This window comes from Miniopterus schreibersii (genome assembly GCF_964146895.1).
Source record: "Miniopterus schreibersii genome assembly, chromosome: 3".
Taxonomy (NCBI): Eukaryota; Metazoa; Chordata; class Mammalia; order Chiroptera; family Miniopteridae; genus Miniopterus; species Miniopterus schreibersii.
The window spans coordinates 63,528,989-63,556,954 of record NC_138103.1 but is presented as its reverse complement, the minus strand read 5'-3'; the positions used below and the strand labels follow the sequence as shown (position 1 = coordinate 63,556,954).

General features: G+C 41.7%; 2 protein-coding genes across 7 annotated transcripts in view; both read left to right on the top strand.

Annotated features, from left to right (window-relative positions):
• Positions 1-1,760, top strand: part of TENT2 (terminal nucleotidyltransferase 2) — a 49,795-nt gene extending 48,035 nt beyond the window's left edge. For all 5 annotated transcript variants that reach the window (XM_081131839.1, XM_081131838.1, XM_081131837.1 and 2 more), the window contains one exon: positions 339-1,760. In XM_081131839.1, coding sequence (XP_080987965.1) covers positions 339-413 — 75 coding nt within the window. In that variant the 3' untranslated portion in view covers positions 414-1,760. The remainder of the gene's footprint in view (positions 1-338) is intronic.
• Positions 1,761-2,791: 1,031 nt separating this feature from the next.
• Positions 2,792-27,966, top strand: part of CMYA5 (cardiomyopathy associated 5) — an 83,597-nt gene continuing 58,422 nt past the window's right edge. For both annotated transcript variants that reach the window (XR_013998466.1, XM_081132703.1), the window contains exon 1: positions 2,792-3,153. Coding sequence is in view for 1 of the 2 variants with exons in the window: in XM_081132703.1 (XP_080988829.1) it covers positions 3,005-3,153 (149 nt within the window). In the remaining variant the exon portion in view is untranslated. The remainder of the gene's footprint in view (positions 3,154-27,966) is intronic.

Sequence of the window (27,966 nt, the reverse complement as noted above, 5' to 3'; positions counted from 1 at the left end):
TTTTCATTACCCTGTGCCTTGCTGTTTTAGATGAAATTATTTAAATCTGTGAATAAGTGTTAGTATTGTCAACTGTATCTTTTTGTACCACCTATACATTCATTTCTTTATTAATTGAAGTCACACAGGCATAGCGTTTTTAAAGAACCTTTTCTGATGGCAGAAATAATACTTGTACTGTGTTAAAAACCTGGGAGGTAAAAACACAAAGAAGGAAAAAAATCACTGAAAATTGTACTACCTAGAGAGAACTACTATTAACATTCTAGTAACTTCCCTTTCAGGCTTTGTTTTGCATATCTTTTAGGTTTTAAGAATGATTTTTCTTTTTCTCACAGTCATGGCACAGATTGAGAAACAAAAAAGATTTGAACAGTATACTACCTTTAAGAGCTGCTCTCCTGAAAAGATGACTGGCCTCTCTTTCTTAACAAATCTTTGAGATATAAAAGAACAATAATAACACCATAATGCATTTTGTTTACCTCCATCGTAGTTTCTTTTCATTGTTCCTGTTTTCATGTTTTATTTTTAAGAGGACATACTTATATAAAGATTGCATATTTTATTAAGACATTTCCTAATAAAACCCTTTGATTTAAAGATGTATTTTTGAAAATGTTTACATTGGTGATTAGTAATATTATGGCATGAATTTTCAGGTGATCAGATAAAATATTTTTTGGGGAATTATCTGAACAAATAAAAGGTTTTTGATATAACTTCAATTAATTGTACCACATGCTAATACTGAAGAGATTTGTGGAATTTTGGAGAGTATAATCTGCAATAGATAGTTGTTGCCTGTCTGTTCCAGTAAAGTGAAGATTGAAGTCAGTTACTCAGTTACTTGAAGCAAAATGAAATCCTTTATTTCAATGAAATCACTGCAGACGCATGAAATACTGGACAATTGCCTTAAGTCTTCACTTGACTCACCGGGATAGAGGTTTGGGGTGTGTCTGTATTAGTATTTCATTAGTACCTCAGATGCTTTTGATGTACTCTTGAGATTGCTTTAAATTTTTTGTAACCATACATTTTGCACTGTAGTACCATGAGCACTAACTCTGTATTGAACAGCAGTTAGTGAATTGTTTTAAAAAATTCAGTGTAGACATTTTGAAAAGATCAAGTCTTACCCTGTGCTTTATGGTAGCTTAGTGCACTATGCACATTAGCTTTTCTTCCCATTTCGTGCTTTTATTTTCCCTGTGACATGAAGCAACAGAAACTGAAAGGTCAAAGTTGAGATTATAACCTATTGATGGTATCACATTTTTTCTGTGTGCAATTATAGGATTGTAATCTAAACTGGAATTTTTAGGCAGTAAGCCTCTATACAGTGTTTTAGGGTAAGACATAAGAATTATAAATAAAAGCTCATGCTTGTAAAGATACCTTTTTTAGTGTTGCTTTTCCACATGAAGTAGTGGCTGCTGAAAAAGCGAGTGTTTATTAAGGTTGTTTGGGGTTGTGTAAATATTTGTAAATTGGTCAATGCCTGTACATTTAAATATGAAAAGTAAACTTGGAAACAGTTTTAACTTTTTCAAAAGGACTCTGTACAACTTCTTTTAGACCTGCTGTAGCACACTATGTACCTCTAATGTATTTGGGTTTTTTGTGTGTGTGTTTTGCAGACCAATCCAAATGCTAAAACTTGCTTTTCTTTTGACTTGTAAAAGGTGCCTATTTTCATTTTCTTTAAGTTTAAAGTTTTGTATTATGTCAAATGGAATAAAGTTTATATATGGAAATTGTTATGTGTTTTTTTGTGTGTTTGGGAAAGTCTTTACTTTTGAGATGAGATTAAGGCTGTAGTTATCATCTGGAACTGAACTGAATCCAATTATTGTGCTTGATTTAGATTATACGGAGTCTTGGACTCAGGTTCGTCTGCTGTTAAGCCATCCAGCCTTATCTGCACCCTATTTCTCTGGCATTATTGGGAATGAAGCTTTCCACATACTTGAATTTTTAAATTACTGATGTTTTAACATTTTTGAAGTAATTAAGCTTTATATGTTTCTTTTCTTGGAAATTTTCCTAAAATGTATTATACACTGGGCAACTCTTCTTTATCAGAATGTTTTGAGTATAATTAATATCCTATTGGTGACTCCGGATAATCGTAAACAGTAGTTATAGTACTCTATAGTAATCTGTGCAGCTCTCACGGATGGGTAAGTACCTAGGGCATTCTGCCTCTACGGTATTATGACATTTCCAAAAAAAGCGCCCCCTCCCCCCCAAATTTATTATCGTATGGACTCCCTCACTGCCACTGTTTTCTAGTCTTTCAAAGGCAGCCCGCCATTGCCCCCCCCCAGCTCCTTTTACTGCTGCTGATTTTCACCTGTTTTGCTGAAAAAAATAGATCAAAGTTAAATGACAGCCAATTCAAAATCAAACAAGCCTGAGTCTCCCATTGGGTCACTGCTAGTCCCAACACCTGAGCAGGCTAGCTACCCCAGCTCTAGCTACCCCAGCTCTCCTGCGGCCGGTTCTCCCGGCATCGCAGTTAAACCTCCCGCAGCGGAGTGAGGGGCTCCGGAGAGTGAGCCCCTTGGCCGGGTGCGGAGCTCGCCGTCAGTCCCTGCGCGGGGGGGGGCAGTTACAGGGTGGGATGAAGGGTGGCCTGGCCGAAGCAGCGGGCCCACCGCACTCGAGAGGAAAGCGGCGGGGCCGGGCCTGCGCCCCTGCGCGGGTGGTGATCTTCGGCGCCCGAGGAGCCAGCCCGCCCGGGATCCGCCTGAACCGGGGCGGGGAGGGCGCGGGGGAAGTTGGCAGACGCGCGGGGAAGAGGAGAAGCGGAGTCCGGGCCTCAGGAGCTCGGTGGCGAAACTTTTTGACGCCTTCTATTTAAAGTCGCGGGGCTCGCCCGCCCCCCGGGCCAGGAACCCGAGCCGCCCGCCGGGCCGGAGGCGCGGTCAGAGGGAGAACAGCAGGCGCGGCGCGGGCGGCTCCGGCTCCGGCTCCGGCTCCGGCCCCGAAGGACGCGATGGCGAGCAGCGACAGCAGCCACGCCGCCGAGGGCTCCCTGGGCTCCGACGGGGACCAGGAGGCGACTCGGGAGCTGGAGACCGACGAGGAGTCTGAGGGCGAGGAGGACGAGACGGCCACGGAGTCGGAGGAGGAGCCGGACGCCAGGTAGCGAGCGCGCCTCTCCCAGGCCCGCGGCCCGCGCTGCAAGTGCTGCCACGGCGGGCAGGCGGGCAGGCGGGCGGCGGGCAGGCGGGCAGGCGGGCAGGCGGGCGGCGGGCAGGCGGGCAGGCGGGCGGCGGGCAGGCGGGCGGCGGGCAGGCGGGCAGGCGGGCGGCGGGCGGGTGCTTCGCGGCGCCACCCGCAGGCGCTCGAGGTCGTTCCCGTCGAGCTGAGTACTTTCTGGGGGCGCCGCCTCGGTAAGAACTTGCAGGTGAAGGTACCTCCTGTCGCCTGGAGTGACAGGCCGCCTGCAGCCGCGAAGTTCTTGCCCCACCCCCACCCCACTCGCCATACCCCCTCCCCTCCCAGCCGGCTCCTTGTGACTTGCTGCTCTTGTTAATTCCTGGGAATTTACCCCGGACCCTGCCTAACTGCAGAATGCGCTGAAACGCTGACTTTTGGCCCAAGGCATAGGAACAACCTTAAAATTCCAAGCTGGGGGCGGGGGGGGGAGCAGAGGCTGCTCTGGAACCTTCAAGGACTGGAGGTCTCTTGCATGGCTAGTATTGGGCTGGGTTGTTACGACGGGACTTTACATTGTTACAAAGGCCCATGAATTCTCTGGAGAAAAGCAGCAACCCTTGTTCTGAAAATCCTGGTTTTTTTTCGTGGACCCAGATATCAAAGTTTCAATGAAAGTGAATGCAATTAGGTAATACTGTATAAAAACATGGTTTCCCCTCCACTTGGGTTTCCCCTTCCCTCCCTTCATGGAGGCCCTAAAATAAGGAGGAATCATCTCCTCTCTATTTAGATTTGGTTCTACTTTTACTTGCGCTCTTTGGGTATGGGTTTTGTTGTTTTTTGAGTATGGGTTTTTTTGTGTCTGTCAGTGATGTCTCTTTCTATTAATATCAGTAGAGAGGCCTACTTTGTAGGTGACAGATGTATGCACAGCATTTCAGAATGCCCGTCTTATCCAAAGTTAAAAGTGCTGCCCAACCAAAGTGAGCAGAGCTGAAGCTGAAGTCGCGGTAGACTGGCGCTGAGTAGGGTGAACGGTCAGATGGGTCACATATTTACCCGTCAGCTACCAAGTGGGAAGCAGGCACAGTCCCTGTCCTCTAGGACTTTATGGGAAAAGTTAGAAAGCAATGTGGAGAGGGTGGCACTATGTACTAATAAGTGAGAGGGCGGGAGAACAGACCATGGGCTCTGTGGGAGGTCAGAAGAGAGTGTATAGATCTGTGACTGCCTGGAGGAGAAATGGACGGGACCTGGGCACCTGGGCGCCTCACAGAATGGGCAGGAGGCGCAGAAAGGACAAGCAGGAGAGAAATGGGATAAGGGACAGGGAAGACTGAGAAGGGAGATCTGTCAACCCCAGATTTTATCACCTTTCTCCCTTAATGGTGTCTGGGATCCTCATGTCCTCACCCACCCATAATTTACTCCCCCTCAGCCCCCAAGATCTGAAAACTCATTTCCTCTAAAATGTGAACAGCTGATAGTGATTCGAAGTTGCCCTTTGGCAAAGGTCAAAATCTTCCGGTAAAGATATGATTTATCTGCAGTCAACTTAGGCTGCTCTGACTACTGATGGTAAGGTGGACACCAGGGCAAGGACCAGAATGAGCAGAGTGGAGGCAAGCACGAGGGAATAGGTAGGTAGTGGTGGAGGCCCTGAAAAACATCACATTTTTTAAAATTTTGGATTCGATGGCACTGGTAAACAAGAAATCAGTAAACTGAACAGGATTTAGAAGACCAGACTAGTGTTATTGGAAAGCTAGTCTGACAGTCAGGTTGGAAAGGTGGGTTTGGGGAGGGCTCATATCAGAAAGTCAGTAAGAGAGAGAAAGAAAGGAGATGTTGTCAAGGGACTGAACCACACTGTGAGGGCAGCTGTAGCTAGAGGCAGGGAGATGTCAGTGGGGAGGAACTCCCGGGAGAACTGGGAGACCCTGAAATTCTCCTGCCTCAGAGTGTTGTCAGAAATCAAACTGCCTTGTTGTGTGTGAGTTTACGAATGTAACCTAAAGTTCTTGCTTCTGAGGCTGGAGGTGAGAACTTGGCGTATACTCTATAGGGAATAAAAATGATGTCCTCCCTGCTCTCCCATCGAAGTTTTACAATTGCAAGAAGGCCCATTTACTCTGTGCCAGTTTCAGTGCTGTTTACAAATGTTTTCTCATTTTAAACACTTTCAGCAACACTGTGAGATGATTGTCCGGTTGCAGATGAGGAAACCAAGGCTTTATATACATAATTTCCTGAGGGTTTAAGGCAAATAAATGTAAGAACCAAGATATGAGCCTGGGTCTGTTTACTCCAAGCTACTCGTAGACTTTCACGGCCTCCCTTCCTTACTGTGGGTGAAACTTGAATGACTCCAGCTAATTTCTACACTGAAAGGTTATTCGAGGAAAAGGAAAGACTTCATCTCTTTGAATACTAGTGGGAGCTTTTCCCCTTCTCAAATGGAAAAGTTGCCTCTGCATATTCTCAATGGTCAGAACCATTCTCAGAAGTTGAATTACAGACTGATTCTTTTAAAATTCAGAGACACATAAAAGTAAATAAATGGAAATAGCCTAAGTAATTAGATTCATTATTAATCAATTTTTTGAAAGATTGATTATTGCATCTCTTTGATTTGCTATTAAGCCATTATTAAAATACTATTTATGAAGATTTCTAACAATATGGAAAATGCATATATTGCATTTGAAAAAATATTGTATAAATTAGAATGATCTCATTATAAAAAATATGTATTGGGAAAAAGTGTTAAAGGTTAATAAAAGTGAACATAATAAATAACATAATAAAGGCTACAGTAAACTTTATTAACCTTAAGATTTAAAAGGTTAATAATGGTTGTCTCTGAGTGATGGGATGATAGTCGACTAAAGTTTTTTCTCTCTGTATTTTTCAGTTTTTCTGTAATGAACAGAAAGTGCATTTTATTATCAGAAAATATAAATTTTATGTTTAAAACTTCAAAAGGCACAAAGTGTAATCTGCTTGTAAGTCTCTTTTTTACCCTTTCAGGAATAATATATATTAAATTTCTCTATAACCACCTTGCTGAATCAAGGAGAAAAACCTTTAATTGTAAAAATGCTTTTCTAGTGCAAGAAAGCTCATCCGTACATATGCCAATACTTACATTGGATCAGGTGGCAATAGTGATATGAGGACAAATACAGCAAAATAAGGGTTATGCTGTTTTGGATAAGGTGGTGAGGAAAGTCTCTCTGATGAGATGACATTTGAGTAGAGACTGAAGGAGTGTTCTAGGCAAAGGGAAGAGCTGGTGCAAGGGCACTGGGGCAGGAATGTGTGTGGCTTGTCTGAGGAACACAAGGAAGTCAGGTTGCTGCAGCAGAGTACATAAGGGGGTGAGTGGCTGGAGATGAGTCGAAGAAGTAGTTGGGTTTCAGATCATGTAGGGCTTTGTAGGCTAAGGTAAGGACTTCAAGTTTTATTCTGAGTAAAATCGGAAGCTGTGTTCTATCTACCATATCACTCAGAATTTTAAAAAACAAAACAAAGCATGGTGACTGCACTATTCCCTTAAATAATGAATGCCTATACAGTTATATTCATCCAACTAATATTTATTGAATACCTACTATGTGCCAAACACACTGCAAAATGTTTCAAACTCATGATCTTTATGGAGAGAGAGATGTAAATAGACACTTGCTGGTTTGAGGGTTTTTTTCCTGACTGTAGACAATGAAGCCTGACTCTTTCAGTCTTTCCCATAGATCACTTAGAAATTTTTCAGTATTTTTGTTTTGGATCATTTTCTGTTGGTCAATTTTCATTTCTCTATTTAAGCACAGAGGATTTTTTGCCACAGCATTAACAAGACTTAAAAATCACCTTCAATTGCAGCTTTGTCAGTGCTTGTAAAAAAAGAAGTGTGTCTAAGCTGATAGAACTAAATTATTAGTGACATTTACATTTAACTAATCATTGTAGGAAACCTTTTGGAAGGTGAAGGGAGTTTGTAAATGGTCTTTGTTATCGGTACAGAGCACTCTGTTTCCATATATCTATTTATATGTGTCCCCCCCCCCCCCCCCCCCGGCTGTGCTTACCTAGGTGTTGGGACAAGTGTGTTATTTGAGGTCAGTAGAAAGAGCTGAGATGGGAGGGGTGGCTGCTTAGGATGCCAGAGGCTGAGGGAGGAGAGGGTGAAACAGAGGCTCTTGTAGCCAGAAGCTGAGGGCTATTTAAGTGTTGGCTACATGGGCATTACATGCCCTTGGTAAGACTTTGGCTCAATATAGGTGAATACAGTAAGAGCTGGAATTATTTTTTTCTTTAAAGCAGCAGAACTACTAAAATGTAGAGCATATCGACTGATAAAATTTTGCCCCCCCAAAAATGTCTTATATTCATTCCTTGGATATTCTGAACCTACACTTAATGCATGCCTTGACTCAGTTCTGACAAGATAACCAAATTCCCCTTTCTACCAAAACTTAGAGAATCAGGAACAAGAGACTGTGTGTGCTTTGTACCTGAAATAGTAAATCTTTGGTTTAGTCCAACATTATCCAATAGAAATAAAATGTGAGCCACATTTGTAATTTTAGATTTTCTAATAGCCACATTTTTTTAAAAAAGTAAAAAAGAGGTGAAATTAATTTTAATATTTAACCCACTATCCAAAGTACTGTTTCAACAGGTGATCAATATAAAAACGATCCATGGGGTTTTTTATATTTGTTGTGCTAAGTCTTTGAAATTTGATGTGTGTTTTACATTTGCAGCACATGTCAGTTGCCCCGTCTATCTACATTTGAGGTACTCAATAGCCACATCTGGCTAGTGGCTACCGTATTGGACAATGCAGGCCTGATAATTCCTAGAAATTCATTAGCTCCACTGGAATCCATAGAACCTTCTGTTGACATTGAGCTCTATGTAGTAGGCCCCCTGCTAGGCACCAGGGACATAAAGTGTGATGGATGACACAATTGCTTCTCTCAAGCAGTGCACAGTCAGGTGAGGGGGAGCAGTTAGCTCCAACATAATGTCATAAGCACCGCACTAAGGATACTAACAAAGGAATAAGGGAGAGACACGTATTCTTCTTAAAATGAGATTTAGGTTTTGTAGAGGGGGGTACTACAGCTGGGCACAACAGGTGGCTAGATATTTCTTTAGAGCCGGGTTCCAGCTCTTGTGTGGCCGATTGCTGCTCTAAGCTTTCTTTTTCTCATCCAGAATAACTCAGGGTTTCCAGGGCTGAGGGTGTTTGTGGAATGAATGAGTGAAAGGATGAAGAAATGAACAAATGAACGAGCAAGTGAATGTCAGGTCCAGCCATACTCTTGCAAGGACATTTAGGTGGGATGTTGAACCTGTTAGATTCGGTAGGCTTTTTTTTTGGTTGTTGACCATTTGTTTACCAGGGATTGACAATGTCCAATGACTCTGGAAACACAGTAGCTTGGAGGTGACAGTGATAAATAGAGATTTGTTCAGTTAGGGTGTCTGTAGTCTTCATTCCCACCTCTGTGACTTGTGGGAAAGCCTTCCTAGATGGGCCCTTTAGCCAGAACATAGATAGGGGAATAAGAATAGGCTTTGCTTGTTGCCCAGAGAAAAGTCCTCTATTAGGCAGCAGGGGTGTGTTCGGTTCCAAAATTCCACATCCTAACCTGATAAAGCCCAACACATGTGGGAAGATTAATCGATGCTGCTGTTCAGTCTCCCAAACTCTGAATGCTCAAAGCCCTCCCGTGGAGCCATTATGTTTTCTTAGTTTGGGTATTATCTTTAAAAAAAATCCACATGCTAACCAGGAATTTATCTAAACCACAAATTTCCTCTTAAGGGCTGATTTCACTAGGGTATTTGAAATTGCTCATTTGTAAATAAAATTAATTTCCTCCTGTTATGATTTTTTTAAATTAATATTTGTTAAGTGGAGCGTAAGGTGCCCGATGGTGACCCTCAGTTCAACAAAAGACCACAAGAGAAATTGAAGAAGAGAAGTTTATTACTCAAAAGTCCTGGAGGAAGTATATGGCATACCTCGGGGAGCCACTCAGGGAGGCCAAGGCAGAGTGCAGGCAGAGAGATTGACAGGACCTGGGACGCATGCCTTCATTAGGGTTCATTGATGGAGTGCTTGATAGGTCAATTTAAACCAAAATGAGCAAGGTTTTGGTAAGCTCCATGGAGGTCTTACCTAAGGGGCATACGAGTGGAAGGTATGGAAAGTGGTGTTGGGGAGACTTGATCGCAAGAACAGTTAGAGAAGTCATATTAGGAGCTTATGTTTGCCTGTGGCTCTGCCTGTTTTCCAGGGCATCATTTGCAGAGGGGTATAGTGTCAACTTAGGACTCTCGCAGGCCACTTGGCCAAACAAAATGCTCACAGAGGCAGAAATACATGGAGTAGCTTAGCTAAACTCATGACACCTGTATTTCAGAAATGCATCTACTGTAAGAAAAGAGATTAATTCATTCAACAGATATTTATTGAGGTCTTACTGTGTGTGCAGCAATGTAAATGTGGAGTGAATGAACAAAATAGAGTTTCTAATTGTTTTATTGATTGATTGATTTTAAGAGAGAGAGAGAGAAACATCAACTGGTTGTCTCCAGCGCATGCCCTGAATGGGGATCGAACCTGAAACCTGGGTATATGCCGTGACTGGGAATTGAACCCACCACCTTTTCATGTATGGGACAACACTCCAACCAACTGAACCACACTGGCCAGGGCCAGAGTTTCTAATCTTTATAGAGTTTGGTCTCTGGAGAGGGCAGGCATTAAACAAATAATACCATCAGTAATTAGTAATTGAAACGAAGGCACTGGTGAAATGAATTGGGCATGGGGAGCTGAGGTACGGGTCTACTAGGACCCCAGCCCTCCAAATCCCAGTCCCTGAAGCCTCCTTGCTCATCCCCCTGGGAGTTTCCTGTCAGTCTCCAGGTTTGTCTTGCTAGCACTTCTCTGTTTGCCTACAAAAGGTTTCACTGTCCTGTGGCCCAAGTCTGGCAGGAAAGCCTAGCTGCTGATGACACTTGTCCTAGCAGGGATGTTAGCATCATGTCCCTGACCTGCTTACATTTCTGATGAGTGAACAGAAACACAGAGAAGAGAGGGGAAACCAACACTTATTCAAGGAATAGTTGCTCTATTTCCAAGCACTGCCACTTGCTGTTTTGTGTAGTTTTCACAATAGCTCTATGATATAGGCATTGTTCCAGTCTCCACTTTATGGAAGGGAAAATGGAGGCTTAACAATATTGAGCAATTTACCTAATATCATACATCTAGTAAGTATGCTAGTCTAATGGCAGAAATATATATGTATATACACAGTATATACACATCTGGTCTTTATTAGCCAATTTCTCTTTTATTTGAATATAAATTTACTTTAAAAAAATAATTTTTTCTGTTTACTTATAATTTTAAAAGCAAAACATAGAAGATCCAGAAAATCTATGTAGTAGCTAATCCTGACCAGCAACTTAACTATATTAAGTTTCCTGATGTGTAATAGGGAGATTAGATCTTATGTTTAAAAATAGACATTAGGCAATCCAGTGTGATTAATTTTCATAAGGTCAAACATAGCAACACCAAAATAACTTCTCTGCATGCTCTATGGGATCATATGATAAATGTTTAATAAGTATTTACCATAATATCTATAAAATTCAGATCTGCATTTAATAGATAGAATTTGTATTGGCTTTAGCATGGTGTACTTTGAAATTTTCATAGAACGAGAAAAGACTGAGATAATGGTCTTTGTCTCTTCTTAGAGTTTTGGGATCTCTAAGAAGGGCTTCAAGAAATCACCTCTTCATCCAGCACCATTTTGGGCATAAACCAGGCTCCAATGCAAAAACACCCAATGGATTGAAAAGGCCTGGATTATCATTCTGGCTCTGCTACTTACTGTGTGTCTTGGGGCAAGATACTTAACCTCTCTGTGTCTCTACTAGAGCTTTCAAGGCCCTACCTGACCTGCTCACCTCTGTCAGTTTGTCTCATACCATTTTGCTGTGTTCACTACAGTCTAGCCATTCTTGGTTCTTTCTGAACCTCCAACATGCTGAGCCTGCTCCTGCATCCAGGTCTTCACACTTGCTGTTGTCTCTCCCTAAAACTCTTCTCCCGCTCTTCAGGTTTCAGAGTAAATGTTATTACCAGTCCAATGTTTGTTAGCCCCTTGCTTCAAAAAGATGCTTCAAAAGGCCAAAACTTAAAACGTGAGAGTTTGGAGTAAGGGAAGGTTTATTGATTGAGAAGGCGCCAATGGAGAAGGTGGGGGACCTAGTAGTTCCTCGCCTGGATCCTGGGTCAAAGCTCAACCACTGAGCCACACCCGGCCGGGCACAATGTCACTTTTTAAAGTAGGTTTTCCTCAACCACCCTGCCCACTATTACATTTCTCCCTATTTCACATTGCTCTTCATTGTACCTATTACTATCTGAAATGATACCTTTTTGTTTATTGTTTATTGTTTATTGTCACCACTAGAGAGGAAGCTCCAGAGGGCAGGGGCCTTACTTCTCTTCTCTGCTGTACCTCCAGGAGCCAGAGCAGTGTCTGGCACACAGTAGGTGCTTAAGAAATGGTTGTTGAATGAAACAGTGGTTGAGTCTCACCACAAAACATTTTATACCAGGATCTCAGGTTTCCTTCTCTCAGATCTGCACCACTCATATCCTCACATTCTTCACAAATCATCTTGTTCTTAGGTGCCAAAGCGAGGGCCAGGAGAATGAGAACTGAGAAGTGATCTTTGAATTTGGCAAAATGCAAGGCAGTATAGAGAGATCAGTGACATAGAAATGCAAACACCTTTAGAGCGTTAATAGTTTGATAGCTGTGAAATGGTACCAAGTATTACTGGTAATGGGATCTTGGTACTTGAGTTCTGGCTAAGAAAGAATTCAGAGCCAAGACTCAAATACAGTTTATTTAGAAAGTCACAGAGGTCATAGTGAGAGGTGGAAGAAGTGAGCCAGCTGGGCTGCATGGGCTCAGGAAACCAATTATAGAGGCAAAAGAAGCACCCTTGGAACTTAAGAGAAAGAAAAGCAAAGAGATGTCTAAAGGAAGAAGGCGGGCGGCTGGAGAGAGAGAGCAAGAGAGAAAGAGAGAGCACACTCGTGCACGCTGGGTCCTCCATCCTGAGGGTTTTTATCCCTCTCTAAAGAGGGTGATCTTAGGGGAACTATCTCAATGGAATATTCACCAGCTTTCCATGTGTGTCCTTTCAGGGTCATTGTCTCTACTGATTGGTTGGTTGCCAGGACAGGGGGTCATTAGTCCTGACATCAGCCAATGTGTTACTTCTCGGGCTTTGCTGCTCTTCTGGTCCTGGAGCTGAAATACAGCTGAGGCCTAGATGTCATCTCTAATTTGACCAAAACTCTGTCTCTGTGGTCAACAGACCTGAGGCTTTGTTCCTATGATTATTTGATATGGGTCAGAACCTCATTGTCTTGAGGGTTTAACACTTAACAGAGTGGACGTGCAGGGGCTTATGGGAGTCATATAAGGTTATTCTCCTGCTCCCTTGTTCCTCCTCTATGGGAGTCTCCCACATGACTAGTGACATGCCAGGGGAGAAAAGGTCATGGAGGGTCTGAACCGCATGACCAGCGATATGAAAGGTTAGGGAGTCTAAAGCGCATGACCAGTGATATGCTCGGGGAGGAAAAGTCACCGTGGGGGTGAGGTCCTACCTTACAATTGTCTGTTCCTGGGCTCTCAGGGCTTTCTACCCTGGGGATGTTCCACACCTGGCCTATGTTCCTACTCTGCTCACTCTTAACCACCTGCTGCAGTCTAACCTGTCAGTGTCTGTTCTAGGTTGGATTCCCTTGCAAACAAATCCCTTTAAGTACAGGACCTAAGCTACTCTGCTAGAAGAGGAAGGCATCAGAAAGGGGAAAGTAGGTGCTTAGAAGAGGAGTGAGGGGAAACCAAAGGTAGACTGGCACTACTGTGTGCTCAGTCTGTCCTGCTCAGAGGAGTGACCCAGGGAACTGCAGAGAACAACTTTTTCCAAACCTTCAGCCTCAGATCACTAATAACTCTGGGAGGGAGTGATATTCTTATTTTCGTGACTCAGAGTTAGCAATGTTGATATATGAACTAAAATTATGTGAAAACCAAATATGTAGTTAAATCGGCTGATAGAATTAGGTTCCTACATCATTTACATACTTGACCCTTTGGAAGAAAATCCTAGATACCAACCTCGGCTGGCAGGGAGATACAGGGTTACACAACCTCTATGGCTGCAGGACCAAGGCAGAGAGAGGACTGCCGGCACCAGAAAATCAGGGCCTTATCATCTGAATAACTTATAAGAATCAATGACCTACTTTATTTAGGGGTAAATAATAAGAAATGGCAGCCATTTCTTAGTTTTCTGTCTATTTCTCTCTGCTCCAGTTCCTACTTGCTGTTCAACCTTCCAAAGTTTCCACTTGTCAATCCCATAAATTCCCTTGGATTGAGTTTGCATGGTTTAAAAGTTCAGAATCATGAATTCAGAAACCCAGCACTGCCACTGAACAGGTTTCCATTTGCCAGTAAAGCCTTATGTAAGTGATTTTCTCTAGTGAGGGGTGCTGCCTTGCATTCCAGGCTCTGCCAGTCAGGCTTCTGAATTGCAATAGAAGCTAATTATGACTGATTTAAGCAGAAAATGACTTTATTCAAAGGATACTGGTAGCTCATAAAATCATGAGAAGTGTGCCAAAGAAGGCTTTGGTAGCCAGGAACAACCCTTAAAACCATGTCTCAAAACTGGTGTGGTGAACTATGCAACTCTATTATAGAGACAAGTAACCCAATTTAAAAATGGGCAAATGGCCTGAATAAATAGTTCTCCAAAGAAGATATACATACGTCCAATGAGCACATGGAAAGATACTCAACGTCATTAACCATCAGGAAAATGCATGTCAAAACCACGACAAGATACCACCTCACACCTGCTAGGGTGACTATAATCAAAAAGGCAATTAATATGTGCTGGTGAGGATGTGGAAAAATCAGAATACACTGCTGGTGAGAATGTAAAATTGTACAACTGTTTTGGAAAACAATCTGATAGTACCTCAAACCTTAAAAAGAATTATCCTGTGACGCAGCAATTACACTCCTAAGTGTATACCCATGAAAAGAAACACATATGTCCACATAAAAACTTGTACACAAGTGTTCATAGGAGCATTATTCATAATAGCCAAAAATGTAAACAGTAGAAATGCCCACCAACTAATGCATGGGTAAAGAAAATATGGTATATTCATACGATGGAATATTATTCAGCCATAGAAAGGAAGGATGATTCATGCTACAACCAGATGAACCTTGAAAACAGTATGCTAAGTGAAAGAAGGCAGACACAAAGGGGCACATACCGTGTATTTTCATTTGTATGAAATGTCCAGAATAGGCTAATAATCTATAGAGACAGAAAGTAGATTAATGGTTGCCTAGAGCTGAGAAGGAGATGGGGGGGATTGGGGTCTGACGCTTAAGGGGCGTGGGGTTTATTTTGGGGATGAAAATGTTCTAAAATTGATTGTGTTGATTGTTACACAACTCTGAATAGACTAAAAGCCAATAAATTGTGCAGTTTAAACGGGCGAATTGTATGGCATGTGAGTTATATCTCAATAAAGCTGTTTTGTAAAAAATAGTCCTGTGGTGTGGAAACGGTTGCCATTGCTATTGAGCACTGGATGTCACCATTAGCATTGCTGCCACTTCCATTCCAGAGCTCACTGTCGCAACCTCTGCTGTGGCCAGAGAGGAGGAGCTCCGCCGTCTGTTCTGTCACCGGTAGCCCTCAGGTCAGCCTGGACTGGGTGTGAAAGTCCGCACTGGGACGGTGTGTGGCATTGTCAGCTCTGCCTCCTGCAGGACCCACCAGCTGGGGAGTTCACCAGATGGGAAGAGAGGTCAGACGCTGGACTGTCCAAAAGGATGTCAGCTGTCCACTGGAACAGCATGGGGCACTGGACTAGACTTGCCTCAGGTGTCATTACCTGCTCCTCAGAACATTTAACACACGGTGCAGTAGATTTTGCTTTTCCTGTGGACATATACTTTATTTAAACAATGGAACAAATCAACTAGTTAATATTTCCGTAAGGATTTAATTGAAAATACAACACAGAGGAATGACCAAATACAACCATGTGAGGATGAAGTAGCTTTTCCCATTAAATAGCGGCTGAATCTAACTATCACTGTTTATTCTAGCATTGACTTTTCATTTTATGATAAAAACTAACAAGTCTTTAATGTAGGCCTCAACATGACCTGTCTTACACACCTTGGCGTCTCTGCTTCAGGGTTTCAAAGCTCTATAGACATCTCTTTATTATCTGTTTGCTATTATCAGAAAAAATTGTCTTTTAATCCTTGTGGTCAGTATGCCTAAGTGAGTTCTCCTTTGAGAGTTGTGCTGCAGCTCACAAGGTGGGCGACTGTGACCCTGGTCAAGGGAGAAATGAGACTCCAATGGTGTCAGATTCTCTCTTCTGCTAACTTGGAAATGGAGACACAGATTCTATTTATCTAGTTTTAGAAAAGAAGGGTTTGGAGACAGGTCTGAATGTTTTGGAGATCTATTCAACTTCATTTTGATCTTTGTAATATGTTGTGATAGAATATTGGTTTTTATCTTTTTTGAAAATTATTAAATAATTTTTCTATTAGTAAAAAAAAAAAAAGATTTTAAATTTACATTTGTAAGCTGTCCAAGAAGAACATTAGCTAAAATTTCTGGGCATAATTTGGTCTCTGAGATGGTATCCAGAAAAAAAAAAAAAAAAGTAATAAAAGCTATCTGTCAAGGCAGAGAGCCCAGAGGATGAGTGGAGAGGAGGAGACCCGATTTCGAGAGAAAGGGTAGGACTCTGATTGCAGAATCACTCAAGTGAGTTTCTAAAACCTTAAAGCAGATCACCCAAGAGCACCTACCAGGAATGCCTCTGGCCCAGAATTCTGTGCACATCTTATTGCCTCCCCACGTGTAAGAGAGTGAAGGCTCTTTGATCCTGTCGCCCAGGAAGGACTCCGTCCTTGTCAAAGCAGGTCAGGCCAACAGCTAGGGGTGAGATTGTATTGCTTTCCCACCCCTTTCCCTTTGTTCTCTGGAATATAGAGACTGGAAGAGGGAGAAGCAATATAACACCTTTTCAGAAAGCCAGAAGGCTCTGCTTTTGGTTTTGGCTTGTCTTTTAGTCTCCTTGGGGAATAGTTGTCTGTTACAAAGAAACACTAAGACCTCCAGGACAATTCTGTAGACTCTGAAGGTGCCATGTGGCAGCAGCCCAGGGACCTGATGGTTATCCAGAAATACAGTAGTGCCTCGGTTTCCGAACGTCTCCGTTGACGAACATTTCAGTTTAGGAACGCTCTAAACCCAGAGGTAAATGCTTCGGGTTTCGAACACGCCTCGGAAGTGGAACATGCCACACGGCTGCTGCTGAGGGCAAGATCCTGAGGCCTGGCTGTCGGCTGTGGATCCCTTGGTTTTCGGTTTCAGAACTCGGTCTTCTGGAACAGATAACATTCAAAAACTGAGGTACCATTGTCCTTGTTTTCCCCTCAGTTAGGAATCTTTTGGACATTAATAGTCACAATATTGAAACCCCCAAGCTACCACTCGTCCTTCATCACCACAACATACTCCTAGCAAATTCTTTAAAACCTGCTTCAGAGCTGAAGGAACTAAACCTTCCCACCCACACGCCTCTCCACTGCAAATATTTTCAAGCCTATTCAACACAGAGTTATAGACCTGGAGAGAGGTTTGTAATGACTTGACACCTTAGCATATACCATCCACTGCTGGTAGCAGAAAGTTCTTCATCAATCTCAGTTTGACCTCAAGGATCAGAGTCCCAGACTTTCTTTGAATCTCTCCTGGAGTTGTTAAAGCCTTCGCACTCTTAGTTCTCCAAATATACTGGTGAGAACCACTTGACCTCTTTAGGCCTGAGCCTCTGAAAGATGTAGGGGTGTGTGTGTGTGTGTGTGTGTGTGTGTGTCTTTGGGGGGGGTGAGCAATGAGAATAGGAATGGTCAAGGACATCACGTGTTCCTGGAACAGAGCAGAGCATGAGTATCAGTTCCCCCCCTCCCTCCAGTGTAATCTGCCAGGACCGCTGTTTTGAGCAGTTTCACGGGTTTGTTCTCCCCTCTCTAGCAACGCTCACTCCACACCCTTAGCTGGGGGTGTACTCCCAGGTGCATAAATAGCTCCCCTTGATTTGTGCTTTGTTTTAATTTTTGAGTTAAAAGCAGGAGTGAACTTCAACCTGACTGCATCTAGATCATTAGTGTCTTTTCTCCAATTTCTTTGGTCGGGTTTTCAGAAAATGCCAAAGCTTTCTTGTTAGTACCACATTTGAAGACATTTTGAGGTCACGTTAAAATCTACTAGTCTTGCCCTAGCCGGTTTGACTCAGTGGTTAGAGCATCGGCCCATGGACTGAAGGGCCCTGGGTTCGATTCTGGCCAAGGTCATGTACCTCAGTTGCAGGCTCGGTCCCTGGCCCCAGTCGGCATGTGAGCGGGAGGCAGCCAATCGATGTGTCTCTCTCACATCGATGTTTCTCTCTCTCTCTCCCCCCTTCCACTCTGTCTAAAAAGCAATGGAAAAAATATCCTCAGGTGAGGATTAAAAAAATAATCTACTAGTCTCAGAGCCCCACTGCAATAATTGTCAGCTTTGAGCCAGAACAGGGTCGGGGTGATGTACCAGCTGCCACCGAGATCTACAGTTGGAACAGCTCTCTCAGCATAACTTCATGAGTGGCTTTTCTCTGAATGCAGGTTTCTCTGTGACCAAAGGAGTGGCATTCTGACAGTAAAAAGGGTTTCCTTTTACATTTCTGTTTTGTTTAAGGACTGTGCTTAATCTGTCTTTGGAACACATAGGACAGACTCATAGATGCTGACTGAGAGCAGGAGTAGCAATTGAGTGGTGCAGGAAGGAATAATTAGAAAGCTCATCGGTTTTGCGTAGTTACACTTTCCGGAGGTAATTATTGCTAAAGAGGTGCCTTCTGTCTTAATTAAATGTAGCCTTATTAGTAAATAAAAGTGGATTTGAGATCCTTCAACCTTGGACTTCACAAGGTTAATGCAACATTGGAAAGGAAAGGAAGAGTACAATCGTATGGCAGGCTTGTTATTTGCCAAGTATCAGACAAGGAATTTTATACATTTGATTTCAAAACAGCTGCCTTATGAAGTACTGTCGACTAGTCTACCTGTTAACTGCTGATGACCACGCTCAGGAGGGGAAGGGGAGGTAACTTGCACAAGCTCACGCAGCTAGTAAGCGGTGAAGACATGATTTCAACCCAGGTCTCTGAGGTGGAAAATGCTATTTCCACCGTTACCCCACGCTGTCCCCACCCCCTGGACTCAGCACTGTAGTAGATACTAGGAGAATGAGACATGGCTTCTGTCTCAAGAAGCTTATTGCCAGGGGTGAAGTACAGCACAGGGAATATAGTCAATAATATTGTAATAACTATGTATGGTGTCAGGTGGGAACTATACTTATTGGAGGTGGGGTGTGTGTGGGGGGGTGACCGCTTCATAAGTTATGTAAATGTCTAACCACTATGCTGTACACTTGAAATTAATATAATACTGAATGTCAACTGTAATTGAAAAATAAAATAATTTATCAACAACAACCAAAAAACACCTTACTGTCAAGTCAAAGACACATGGTAGCTACTAAATGTAATAAAGCTAACTAACAGTAGGTAAACACTGTGGTAGAATTATCAGAGGACTCTGTGAGCAGAGAATTTCAGTAAATCTCAAGTATTGCAGGTCATAGAAGAGAGTGAGCTCTCTAACAGCCAGCTCAGTCACACTGCGATGTTCTAAAACCAACTCTTTTTTTTTTTTAACTTTGCTAATCTTAGTGACAATTAAATTTTTTATTTTATTTTTTTTTACTTTTTAAATTTATCTTTATTGTTGAGAGTATTATAGGTATCCCATTTTCCCCCCCAATTGATAAACTCTTAAGACAGGGCTCACATGGTCCCCAGTGTTGGTAAGAGTGTGGGTGGTAAGAACGGGAGGCTCTTGTACAGGCTACTGATAGGAATGCAAATTAGTATACCTTTCTGGAGGGAAAATTGGCAATATGTATAAAAATCCTAAAATATAATTTTGTTTTTGTCTCTCAAATTCTACTTCCTAAGGCGTTATTCTAAAAAAATCAAGTGTACCGAAAGAGGTATCTATAAAGGTGTTTGTCATAGCATTTTTTATAATAGCAAACCTTGGAAACAATCTAAATATTTGACTACAGGGTAGTGGGTGAAGTGTTATTTCCTATGATAGAATGCTGTGTTAACATTAAACAGCAGTGTGTGGTCCCCTTTCCAGGTGTCCTCAAGGACAAAGCTATTTTCATTGTAATACTAAGACATTTGCATTTTCCACATTTATTCTCTCATGAGAGTGTAGAGTATTAAAAGTTCATTGGTTCTTTTTTAGATTTCACATTGCAACTAATCTTTAAAACATTACCACCTGTCATGCTTTGGTGTGGTATAAAGAAAAATATCCACAATAATCTGAAAATTGCTCTTCCCTTTCCCCACTACATATCTGTATGAGGATTTTCTTCATATACTTCTACTAAGAGAGCACATCAACATTTTGAATGCAGAAGCAGATATGAGAATTCATCTATCTTTCGTTAAGCCAGACATTAAAAGTATTTGCAAAAATTGAAAATAATGTCACTAAGTGTTTTGTTGTTGTTGTTTATTTTGGAAAATAGAATTAGTTTTTGTAAAATATGTTATTAATGTTGACATGTAATGAGTTACTTTATTTTTAAATGAATTATTTTAAAATTTTTAAAATTTTAAATTTCTGTTTTAATTGCTAATATTTTAAATATTGATAAAGATAATCCACATTTTAAAAAGCTTTTTTTGAGGTCCTCAATAATTTTTAAGAGCACGAAGTGGTTCTGAAACTAAAAAATTTGAGAATAGTTGTTGGAGAAGAATATTTACTAACATGGGAAAATGTTCAGAATATATTTTTAAATTTAAAAAGCACATTACAAAGCCTACCACTTACATAAAAAAAAAAAAAATAGAGCACATCTCAGGCTAGAACAACAATGAAGGAAATACACCAATATACTAAAAGTAGTCCTCTTTGAGTGTTGGGATTACTGATTATTTTAATTCTCTTTTGTGCTTTTCTGTTTTCCTGTATATTCTACAGTGGAATTTATACTCGGCAATTAGGAAAACCTTTATTTTCAAAGAAAATTCTTTAAAAATCTTGAATTTTACCTTAATTCAACTGAGGAATTGGGGAGAAACATACTAGCCTATATTATGTTTTTAAAAACGTTTTACTAGATCTCATACATACTTTTTTTTTTGCTGGATTTTTGTGGGGGTGAAGAAGAAAAGAATATTATGAGAATATTTATCTTAATTTTTAGAACTGCTACAAGAGATCTAAGTGCTTTAAAATTTGTAAAAATGATTTGGGGGATGCAGAGTTTTACATGAATCCTATTTATTCCAACGTAGCCTCCCATAAAAATGAATTAAATCTTTTGTGGGCTTCCAATTCTGAGATTTTTCAGCCAGAAACAAAAAGGCTAGAGCAAGCTACTGGCAAGTTATTTCCCAGTATATCAACAGGAATTTTATTTAATCTCTTGTTGATGATGCCCTCTGGAATTTGAGAGGCTTCCTTTTAGGATGCTGGTTTAATGTCTGCAGTATGTTGTGGGCTTCTTGTTTTTTCTCGTGGTGGTGGACCGTCAGCTAGGTCTGGATGTTTCTCATGGTAACTCTGGGTCTAGCCAGGCTGCTGCTGATGTGCTTTCAGCTTTGTAGAAACCAGGCACCCCTGCCACCAACCCAACATGACCGAATTTGATTAAAGTGCAACAACTGCTAAAGGTGATAGAACGAGTGTAAGAATGTGAAATACCTAGACAATTGCTTAGAAAGTTGAAGAGGAGAGATGCAAAGTTTAGTTATCAATATTGGTTTTATTCCCAGACTTTGTAAATTGTGTTCTTGAGAGATGAATCTTTCAGGTTGCAATTCTCATCCAGTTTTAAGGCCGCATTGGAGAGGGAAGTAACTGCATTAAAAAAAAAAAGTTCCCCACTCCAACCTTTATAGAACATTGGTTTGAGAATTAAAAAAATGGAGATTGGGGAATTTTCTAAACGCTTTACGTATGCACAGAAGAACCCACTTTCTAATACTGTACTTGTAGAAACCACAAAGTTAGTGGTGTTAATGAGTCATCGCCCAGAACTGATCTAGCACAACATGCCTAAGGATTTGTCGGTAACTGTGACATCGTGACTAACCGTCCTTGATGGGTTATTGGCAGCAGGAGTTTGAGAACTGGATCAAAGTCAGCGGCGTGCTCGGGCGGCTGGAAATTAAAGGGAAGGTGTGTGGTGGTGGTTCAGGCAGAATTTCCCTCCTAACCCCTCTCCCTCTCCCAGCTCACACTCCTTTCTACACAGCAGCGAAGATTCTCAAGGGCGCTCTCTCCGTGGTTGGAGGGCGCCCTCACTGTGCCTCCAGCGGTATCTCTGGGAGGTTGGCCCATGTGGGCCCAGGAGAGCCAACCCACTGTCCCCCCAGCCTCTCTGCTGGCACAGGCAGAAGGGTCCCCCCTCCAGAAGCCCCAGGGTTGGGAGGTTTTTCACTCATCCCTGCTCATCTCTGCAGCATCTGCTGGAGTGAGGTCTTAATGTGTTTTATTATAATTATTTCTTTTTAAAAAATGATAGAGAAAAGAAAAATGGTACATACCATACTAGGTATATGGACAAACCTTCATTTCATCTAATAGAGGAGCTGGGTTTTATTTTTACTTGTTATTATTGTTATTTTCCAGGCCACAATTTAAGGGCTCTTTCTCTGTTTCAAACTTAAGAAAAATTGCTGAAGGATCAGTCACTAAGGAAATGAGGAAACCTGATCAGATTTCTTCTGTTTTTTGAACCAATCCTCTGTGCTTTTATGGAGTTTGCATAGTTGTAGTAAGAAAAAAAAAAAAAAAAAAAAGTGGAACAGCAGGGGAGAAGTCTCTCCTGACTCACGGATATATTTTTAAAAGATCCCAGCCTGACACATTCTATTCAGATGAAGTGCTCTGTCTCTTAGTAACCACCACTCACCCTTCACGGAATTTGACAGCAGCGTCTGGTGGGGGACAGTTTCTGTTCTGCGCGAATACTCAGTAGCTGTTGAAGAATCCAGTGCTCAAGAGCTAAGCTTGTGTTTCACTCCTCAGCTGGGGATCCAGAACACTCTGTCCTGATCCTCCGTGGTTTTTCACTTACACCTCAGCCAGCGTTAATGCTGCCCGTGGTTGATTACTTCTTTCCTCACTCTTGGTCTGCCTCTACCAGTGGCTCTCAGCTAGTATAATGCTGAAGACATTTTTGGTTGTTACAACTGGGGATGGGGCACAATTGGCATCTAGTGGGTAGAAGCCAAGGATGTTACTAAATATCCTCAGCCCACAGCATAGCTCCCCCATAACAGAATTTATGTAGCCTAAAATGCCAGTGGTGCCATGGTTGAAGAACTCCCCAGACCACACGTAATTGACTTGCCCGTGTTTTGGTCTGAAGTAGTCACTAAGCTATGAACCAGCCCTGTCACACCACAGCTGATTTATTTTGGTTCTTTGGGTTTGGCATCTTTTTGCCCTTAGTTTTCTATACTAGTGGAGAGTTTAGTAATTTCAGAGTTCTGATGGGTCCTGTAACACCTTTACCTACAACTAGGTAGACATTTCCTACTTGAAGTAAATGAAGGATTTTATGCAGGTGGCTCACATGTAATATTTTGGTTGGGGAGGAATGGGACTAGGAAACAAGGAACATACTGTTTTGAAACCTTGTACTTTCAACTGGATCACTTTTTGTCTAATCCTGGTTGTAAGATCAAGCACATGTCTTAGGCACTCAATAGCTGTTAATAACAAGTATACATGTGAACCATCACTAATTATCAGAACTGTCTAAAGCCCTGGGAAAGACAGGATAATGGGTAGTTTCTAACCTGCTTGGAGGTTAGAGTAGCATTTTGGAACCATCTGCACAATACTAACATACACCACTGGGTCTTTTGATTTTAAAGATTACCAACTTTTGTGAAGGTGCCCCAAAGCACACTGAGGCATGCCATATGGTTTCACACCTCCCTCCTTTTGCACATATTGTTCCTTTGGATTGAATTGCCCCCAAACACCTGGTCTTCCTGGAAAACTCATTTTTATCTTGCAAAATTTTATATCAGCCTTTTATACTCTGTGATTATATTCCAGACCCTTCCTCTCACATATGTGTTCACACAGCCTGCCCTATCCACTCCAAAGCTTAAAAATTTTCTTCTCTGTAAATATGCATGTGATGCCTTTTGCACAGGTTTTTCTGTTATCACATGTGTTACACTGTGTTAAGATACACCTGCTTGCTAGCCTCTAAGTTCCTGGAAGATGGGCACTGTGCTATCCCTCTTAATATTCCCATTACTTTGTACATTATGCATACTTGTTAGAATTTAAAAATAGAATTTCTATTATTTATTTTGCCAGGCTCAATTTTTATTTTGTTTTTTAATTTGCAGGTGTTCTCGATTAACTGTGTTATCTTTGATTATAGGACTGAAGAACGGTTGTAGTTAAAGGAGACTTTGCTTATCAACGTTAGATTAACTTTTTACAAGAATGTTTTCATCGACTTGTGTAATTAAAATTAAATTTTATAGATATACATCTATATATATATATATTAAAACAAAGAAAGACTTTTCTTTGCCAAGGAGTACAGATGTTTAATGTTGGAGTGAGATGCTTAATGATGACTGAGAGGTGTAGTTAGGGCTTGTATTAGTTAACGCTAGATGCTGTAACAAACCAAATCTCAGTGACTTAGCATAATCAGAGTTTCTCTGGAGCTTGCTTAAAGTCCAGTTCAGGTTTTTCTAGTTGGATGGCTCTCCTCCAAGTAGTGACTCAGGGACTGAGGCACCTTACCTGTGTGGCCTGCCCTCTTCAGTATGTGGCATGAAAGGTTGCCATGCTTCAAGCTTTGCATGGAAAAAACACAGGATCACATGTGGGAGATTTTAATCATCCATGCCTAGGAATGGCGTACGTTACCAGTGCTCACTTTCTGTTGGCTAGAACTCCATCACATGGCTGCCATCTGGCCACACCTAACTCAAGAGAGGCTGGGAAATGAAAGCCCAGGAAGAAAAGAAATAAACTTGGCAAGAGCTAGCAATCTCTAGCAGAGAGCAAAGAAACAACTCTCTATATACCAACGAGAAAATGGAATCTATTAGAAGAGTTTTAAAGAGCTCACAGAATGAATGGCAGACTGGCGAACTGAACAGGGAATGGGAGCGCTGTGGGGCCCCAGGAACAAGAAAGACTGATTATCTGGCCTGAGTGCCATGGATTTTCAGCCTCCCAGTCATTTCTGCTTAAGATTCAAATTCCTGATTGGGGTAGGGCTGTGGGGGTAGGTGGGCCCCAATCGGATTAGCCTGAGTAGTTGCCCAAATCTGAGCTTCCAGAAGATGCAGGGCCGACAGTCCAATGGCTCCTTATCTCATTCAAAGTAAAATCCAAACCCTTCCTTTGGCTCCTAAGCCGGTGGACTGACCCCACGACCCTCTGACTTCCCTGTCTCTATCTCTGTCCCTCGCTCTGCTCCAGCACTCTCTCATCTTTGCTGTTTGTGATTGCCAAGCAGTCTCGTCTCAGCAATTTTAATACTGTTGTTTGCTCTGCTCTTTCGCTTAATATTTGCATGCTCATTCCCTCACTCTTTCAGCTCTCTGCTCAGATGTCCCTTTAATTGGGAAACCTCCCTTGACCACCCTGTATAATACGGCACCCCAACTCATAACCATCTCCCTCTATCCCACTTAACCCTATTTTATTGTCTTCATAGTATTTACCACCACCTAACATTTGTTCATTCGCTCCATTTTTCTCTGCCTCCCCCTCTACTAGAATTTAAGGAACATGTTTTATTTCCATGCTGAAAACCAGACACTGGGTGAAAGAGCAAGCCCTAGAATCCAGGTCTCCTTCCGCCTGTTAGCGAGTGCTAGCAGGAGCAACCTTAGGCCTAGCATTGCCCTGGGCTAAAGTAACCTGAGGCACTTAAGAATATCAGCTTTTGTTTTCTTTTTTGCACAATCTCACTCAAACGGCCAGCCCTTATTCTTTGCAGCTTATAGACATTTTTGCCATGGATATAATATTATGACCATGGGTAATGCACTTTTTAAGTTGGTCTATGTTGCTTATAGAGCTTCATGTCAACCACTATGGTTCCAGAGTTCCGAAAGCTGTGCAAATAAAGATGTGCACTTGCCTGTGTGTGTGTGAAGGAGACTCATCGGTGACCAGGGCATTGCTGAGTTCTGACAGGTGGATTTCTCTTGGTCTGATTGGTCCACATACCACTTTATGGTGGACACTTGCAAGCATGTAGGTTAGCTATCATATCTGTTATCTGTTCTTGCTGTCAGGTGATGTCCTTTAGGCTCTACCAACTGCTGTATATGAGGTCATCTATTTATATTATGCTTTCACAATAGAGTTACTGCACAGCACCCTCTTTCCCTTGCCTAAGTTCTGAAACAATTGATAAATAAATCAAAGGGATGGCAGATAAAGATAAAAAAAGTCAACTTCATTACTGATAAAACTGATGGTATTGGAGAATGTGGCTTAGGTGTAGGGTGACAAAGTGCTTTCTAATACCAAATCTCACAATTAGCCAGATTTATATTCCTGGTCACAGGCTCTAAAGACCTCTCCACATGAGGACCTGCCTTGTGTAGTAACAGCACAAGGAACAGAGGACAATGGGGAGGAAGGATAGAGGGAAGCTAGGCCAGGAAGGAGTGTTATACGGACAGATGTTTTTCCACATGGAAAAAAACACCTGGAATGAGAAATTAGTGCCCCGACTAATTTTAAATAAACTGCTATCATGTATTTTGAGATTTTATAGATAAAAAGAATTCCTTTAAAAAAGCTAAAAAGATATGAATCTTTATATTTCATAGTTCATTTGTACCCTTGTGTAAATGAAGCAGGAAAATGTTCATATACAACTGAGTGTTCTCAAGCTAGGCTGGGAGGCCGCTGGTTGTGTCTGGCAATGCTGTTGTACAGGTGAGGGCTTAGGTAGGCACCTGCTTTGCTTTACTGTGGAGCTGCCTCTAATGGCCACATACAAATGCATCCTAGATTTCTAAAGACTAGAATAAGAAAAAATTTATAGTTCTACCACAAATCTATGGCTCAGACCAAATTGGTTAATTTGAAATGAACTGTAAAATCTTTTAGAAAATTTGCACCACATGGTTATATTGCTATAAAAAAAATCCTGATTAACATACATACATAATTGGAGTTCAAGAAATACTTGTTCATTGAATGAATCTTGACTTTAGGCTTCAGTTTGAAATCAGATGAAAGTCAATGATGATTGAAAAAGTCTTACAGTTTTGAACTTCTTCTGAAACAAAAATTCCATGGCTTTAAGCTCTAATGAATGGAAACTAGAAATGTACAGGAAGAGGAACATAAGCTCTTTTAGCTACTCCACTAAACCTAATTGACTGAACTGGCCAAAGCTCCCCATTTTCTCTGTAAAATAGAGACGCCCAAGGCAAGCTAACCATTCCTTATAGCAGGCTGCTGTCTAATAATACCCATTATTTTGAGTTGCATTTTTACTGTGTCAGTTGTAATTATTTCCATACCTTTTTATACTAGTTGCACTAATTATTGTTATTACACAATTTAATTAAATATTACTGAAGCTGATGAAATGAGTGTGCAAAAGAGAGCTGTTCCTCTGAAAATGAAGGTGACTTTTTTTTATTTATTAAAAAATGTTTTTCTTTTCTTTTTAAAAAGTTTTTATTGATTTCAGAAACAGGAAGGGAGAGGGAGAGATAGAAACATCATTGACCAGTTGCCTCCTGCACGCCCCCTACTGGGGATCGAGCCCACAACCTAGGCATGTGCCCTGACCAGGAATCGAACCAAGACCCCCTGGTTCATGTGTCAACTCTCAAGCACTGAGCCACGCCGGCCAGGTGAAGGTGAATGTTTTAGAAGGACTTCATAAGAGGAGAGCCCTTAGAAGAACCACTAAACCACACGATCCCTGCTCACAGGTAGTTTGCAGCCTTGTAGCGTCACTATGATGTATGTAAAAGGAGCTCTCATGTAGGGTGGTAAATGCCATAGAGAAGATTACATTGAGACTCCAGAAGTTCAGGGGAAGAAAACCACTGATGGCTTCAGCATCAGTGATGGCTGCATGGAGAAGCTGATGTGTGAGCTGGTCTCTGAAGATTATAAGTTGGGATATACGGAGACAACTCATCCCAAGTAGGGAGGGCAATGTAAGCAAAGACAGGAGGCTGGAGCGCAGGGTTGATGAAGGGGAAGAATGGAAGCAAAGCCTGAAAGATAACTGCCTTTCAGATAGTAGAGCGCCCTGCTTCCGGGCTTATAAATGTCTGGTCACCATGAAAATAGGATACTCTTCTCATCCACAGTGAACTTCTGTGGTCTTTAGTAAACCTGCAAAAGGAGCACTTTATATTAGAGCACGATAATGCTGGATCACAATTTTTCATTCATAGTTACATGGATAATTTTCTTAATTCCCTAATGGCTTATAAACACCTTTTAA